The sequence below is a fragment of the Bactrocera oleae genome, chromosome 4 (genome assembly GCF_042242935.1).
Source record: "Bactrocera oleae isolate idBacOlea1 chromosome 4, idBacOlea1, whole genome shotgun sequence".
NCBI lineage: Eukaryota > Metazoa > Arthropoda > Insecta > Diptera > Tephritidae > Bactrocera > Bactrocera oleae.
In genome coordinates, this window is record NC_091538.1 from 24,031,324 (window position 1) to 24,035,478 (window position 4,155).

The window sequence follows — 4,155 nt, forward strand, 5'->3', positions numbered from 1 at the left end:
GCTGATGGTAAGTTGGGATCACCTTTTCCTTTACTGATTAGCACCAGCCGTTGTTTTTTCCAAGGTTCAGGGAATATTCTGGCTTCGAGATAGGCGTTGTACATATTCAGAAGTAATGCCGGTCGCTCTGCGGCGATTTTTTTAAGGATTTCCGCTGGGATCCCGTCCGGGCCGGGTGATTTATTAGTTTTGAGCTTGCCAGTGGCCAGTTGCAGCTCTTCGAGGGTGAACTGGGGAATTTTCAGAAGTCTTGTTGTCTGTTCTGGATCACTAATCCTGTTTTCGTGTGTGGGGAAGAGTGCGCTTACGATATGATCCATTTTGGCAGCGGTTAAGTCAGGTGGTTTTGCTCGAACTCCGAGTTTCTTCATTACTATTTTGTACCCGAGTCCCGGAGACCGGGGTTTTTGTTAATGTCCTCGCGTAGTTCCTTCCATTTTCTCTTTTTGCTGTCATCGATGGCGTGCTTCAGCTCCTTTTTCGCCGCTTGATATTGCTCGGCTTCTTGAGATGCGGCTCCTCTTCTCCTGGATCTCGTATACGATCTACGAAGGCGAAGGCATGTGCGTCTGAGTTGCGAAATATTTTCTGTCCACCAGTAAACTGCCGCTTTATGTTTGCTGTGGGAAGCCTTGGGCATCGATTTGTGACATGCTCTTGTTATATTAAGCATTGTGTGCTCGACAACTTTTTCTGCATTTTTAGGGGAGCTGCTAGATGGGTTATGGTCGTCTATTGCGGAGATTAATTTCGAAGTGTTTAGTTTCGAGACGTTCCATTTTCGGGCTCCAGTATTTTTTCTGTACTGGTGGGCGTTTGTTCCGGTGTCCAACTCAAAAGAGATGTACTGGTGATCGCTGCCAGTGTAGTCTTCTAGGACTCTCCATTGCTTTATTGAGCCCGCCATGCGTTCCGTTGATAGGGTGATGTCTGGTGTGGTTTCCTCGCAACCCGGTCTTCTAAACGTGGTTGCATTTCCCGTATTGAGCACTATTAGACCAAGCCGAGCAGCCGTTTCTAGAATGCGCTTTCCTCTCGAGTCCGTGTTTGGCATACCCCACTCTATGACTTTCGAATTCAGGTCTCCGGTGATAATTAATGGACCTTCTATAGACCTGGCTGTATCCTCTATATTGTCGAGCTTTTCTTGAAATTCTTGTATGCTGTCGCTTGGCGTCAGGTAGCAGCTAATTACTGTGAAAAGGTCGCAACTTGCCTAGACGAAACCGTTGCTGTTCCCTTTACCTGTGATGGTGATTTTACTTCTTGGGGGTAGCCATATAGCTGCGGTTGAGCTGCTATCTTCTAACCAGGTCCCACTCTCCTTCTTTTTATATTGCTCGCTTATGATGATTAAGTCGTAACCGTTCTCCGTCACCATTTGCGAGAGTAAAGCGTCAGCAGCCTTGCATCTATGCATATTGGCCTGTAGATTATTCATTTGTTCTGATGATTCCTATATACCGTACATTTTGCGGAGCTCGGGATATGGTCGACTTTTTCGTGTTTAGCCTCTTCGCAGAGGCAGCATGAGGGGGTTTTGTGCACTCTTTTAATTTGTGACCTGGTTGGCCGCATTTTATGCAAGTGCCTTGCCCTCTCCTGCCGGGCCCTTTGCAGTTCCAGGTCAAGTGCCCTGGTCCAAAGCAGCGGTAGCACCTTTTGGCGTTTTCTTTCAGTCGCAGCCTGCAGTTAACCCAGCCAATTTTAATACGTGTCTTTCGCATCAGTGTGTCAGCTTTATCCTGATGAAGCGTTATATACGCCCTTACCTGCTCTCTTGTGTTAGGTGCAGCTATGTTTATTATCAAGTCTTCGATGGGGTCCTGTACCACTTCCTTTACGGCCTCTGCGACTTCGTTTTTGTTGTGAGTGAACCGAGGTCTCTAATCTTAATAGTAGAATTTGGTTTAAGGTCGGCCACTGTTGCGGATTTTTGAAGGGTGTGCTTGAGTGCCTCACAAAAGTTGGCTTTTGCAGTCTGTCCCTTCTCCAGCTCTAATAGTAGCGCCCCGGCTCTTGTTTTGCAGATCCCTTTAATCTTAACATCTGCTTCTTTTAGATTTACTTTGCTACGGTTGTTCTTAAGGACCTCGGCGTAGCTATTGCCTTCTGTTGGCTTAATAATTACGGCCTCTGATTATCGCTTGGCTTTATAATATGCTCTCTGACTTGCAGCTATACTCTTCCCTTATTGCTTATCTTCTGTGGTTTTGAGTGCTTCCATCACCTTGCCTCCTTCTGCGTGGGTCTTCTTCGTCCTTTTGTGCAAAACTTTCTGCCACTGTCCCTCCTTTTCATTCCGTGGTCGCACTGTTTCTCGAGGCTCCACAAGGCTTGTTGCGCGCCGCTTCGTTATTGGCTCGGGGGTCGTGATGCGCCTGTTTGAATGTCCCCGTCTTTTCTCGGCTTCAGCGATGAGCTAGTTTTTACGGTAACTCTTGATTACGTCAAAGAGTTCGTCTAGCTGTGCCGCTCCGTTCTTAACGTCCATGGTGACATTTTTCTGTTTAGCCATCGCCATCTTCATTTTTTGCACAATGCTCTTGCACTTTTCTAAGGATTCCTCTTCTGCCTGTCTCATTTGGGTGATATACTCCTGTTTCGGTGAGTTTTGAGTGGCCCGAGGTTCTTCTATGATGGCAGCTGGGGTGCGCTTCCCTTCTCCTTGCTTTGCCGATCCTGTTTGCGTAGCCGGGGTTTTATCCAGCTGTTTTGGAGTGGTGGAAAGTATAGGGGATCTAAGAATCCTACTTCTCCTACGGAAGACGGTTCCGTATTCCACGTCTTGGCCATCTTTATTTTGTTGTGTTTTTTCTTGTTGTTCTTTTTGTTGGGGTTTTTGTTGTTGTTGTGGTGTATTCATTTTGTTCTGATGGGTCTCCGCTTCAAGCCGCTATCTCCGCGCTTTGTAACAGTTGCCCTATATGAACCCCGTGGTTATCTATGCAAGCAGGGAGGCCACGCGAGGGTCACGCGAGGGACAAAAGTCCTTATGGGAGCTTATGTTCAGAGCCAGGTTCGGGCACAAATCGGGAGCTCGTCTCAACTGAAACTGTACGGCCAAAAATATATGGCGACGTGCATTGAACGTACTTGAAGAGCTGCCATGGTTTTAACGAGACGGAGATGAGGACAGCATTAGCCTACCAGCCATTTCGGTGAGATGTCACTCTTACCTACTGAGGTGGTAGAATGCTGCTCTCACCTGCCCTTTGTCAATCTAATCCTTTCCGGCTTTCCAATATACCATAATCAGAATCTTACTGGTCTCGATTCTGATGGGCGCTTGCCCAGGGTTTTCATCTTCATCCGTACACATTGGGTATTGTCGCTGTACTGATCCCTCGTCGCTTTGTTGCCTCCCTTTCGTGGGTAGGTTCTCCCTCGGTGCAGCCCCGGTGGGGGTTGTGGACGCTTATTTAAAGGCGGCATCTGTTCGCCTCTCCGCCGGAGGTTCATTGGGCGCGTGAGGCATTTTGAGCCAAGCCCTCCTCTCCTGCAGCTCTTGGTCGGGGCTGCGTATTACTATTCGCAGCTAACCTACTTAGCGTAGGCCGTCCACTATCCACCAACTGTGACCCGGTAGTAGCCTGAGCCTCAGCTACTAGCCTCAGCCTTACAGGAATCCAAAACCTAGAGAAATGAACTATTATAGCGCATTGATGTTAAGTATTATGACAATATTACTTTTTCTTGTGGAACTTAATTTTGCGTTGGCGGTCTTCGGCCGCGCTTCAAAATAAATAACCCTGGCAGGTCCAACACGTGATGTACCAAGGTCTTTTCGCGTAGAACTCCTTTTTGCGTTGGTGGCCTTCGGCCGCGCTTCAAAATAACAACCCTTGTCGGTCCAACACCGGGGTGTATCAAAATTTTTTTCGCGCGTTGGTTCCTGTATCTAGGGTATAATCTCTCTGTTTATTTTATTTTTCTTCGTTGTCAAAATTAATACAATTAAAGAATGATTTAAATATTGAAATAAAGCAATTTTTGGTCAAGTGTTAGTGGATAAAAAGTGAAAAACATAAGTTTATAATTCATTTTAAATCGCATAACTACGTACTTTAAATAGTTGAAATTTTCAACTTTAAACGTACATATCTCGAAAACTATAAATTTCCCTCGCCTATATCTATATATATTCTTGTTCTG

At 46.3% G+C, this 4,155-nt stretch overlaps 1 protein-coding gene across 1 annotated transcript; it reads right to left on the bottom strand.

Annotated features, from left to right (window-relative positions):
* Window positions 1-373: 373 nt before the first annotated feature.
* On the bottom strand, window positions 374-1,441 carry LOC118680985 (uncharacterized). Its single transcript, XM_036363172.2, has 2 exons — window positions 1,246-1,441; window positions 374-1,194 (listed from the first exon to the last, which is right to left on the bottom strand). Exons 1-2 carry the CDS (start codon window positions 1,439-1,441, stop codon window positions 374-376), a joined length of 1,017 nt encoding a protein of 338 aa, XP_036219065.2.
* Between the last annotated feature and the right edge of the window lie 2,714 nt (window positions 1,442-4,155).

Excerpts from the sequence above, each read along its gene's own strand:
- LOC118680985 (XM_036363172.2), bottom strand. The coding sequence starts at position 1,441 with ATGAATAATCTACAGGCCAATATGCATAGATGCAAGGCTGCTGACGCT. Across the intron at positions 1,195-1,245 it reads AAGTAAAATCACCATCACAG|TAATTAGCTGCTACCTGACG; the intron begins GTAAAGGGAACA and ends ACCTTTTCACAG.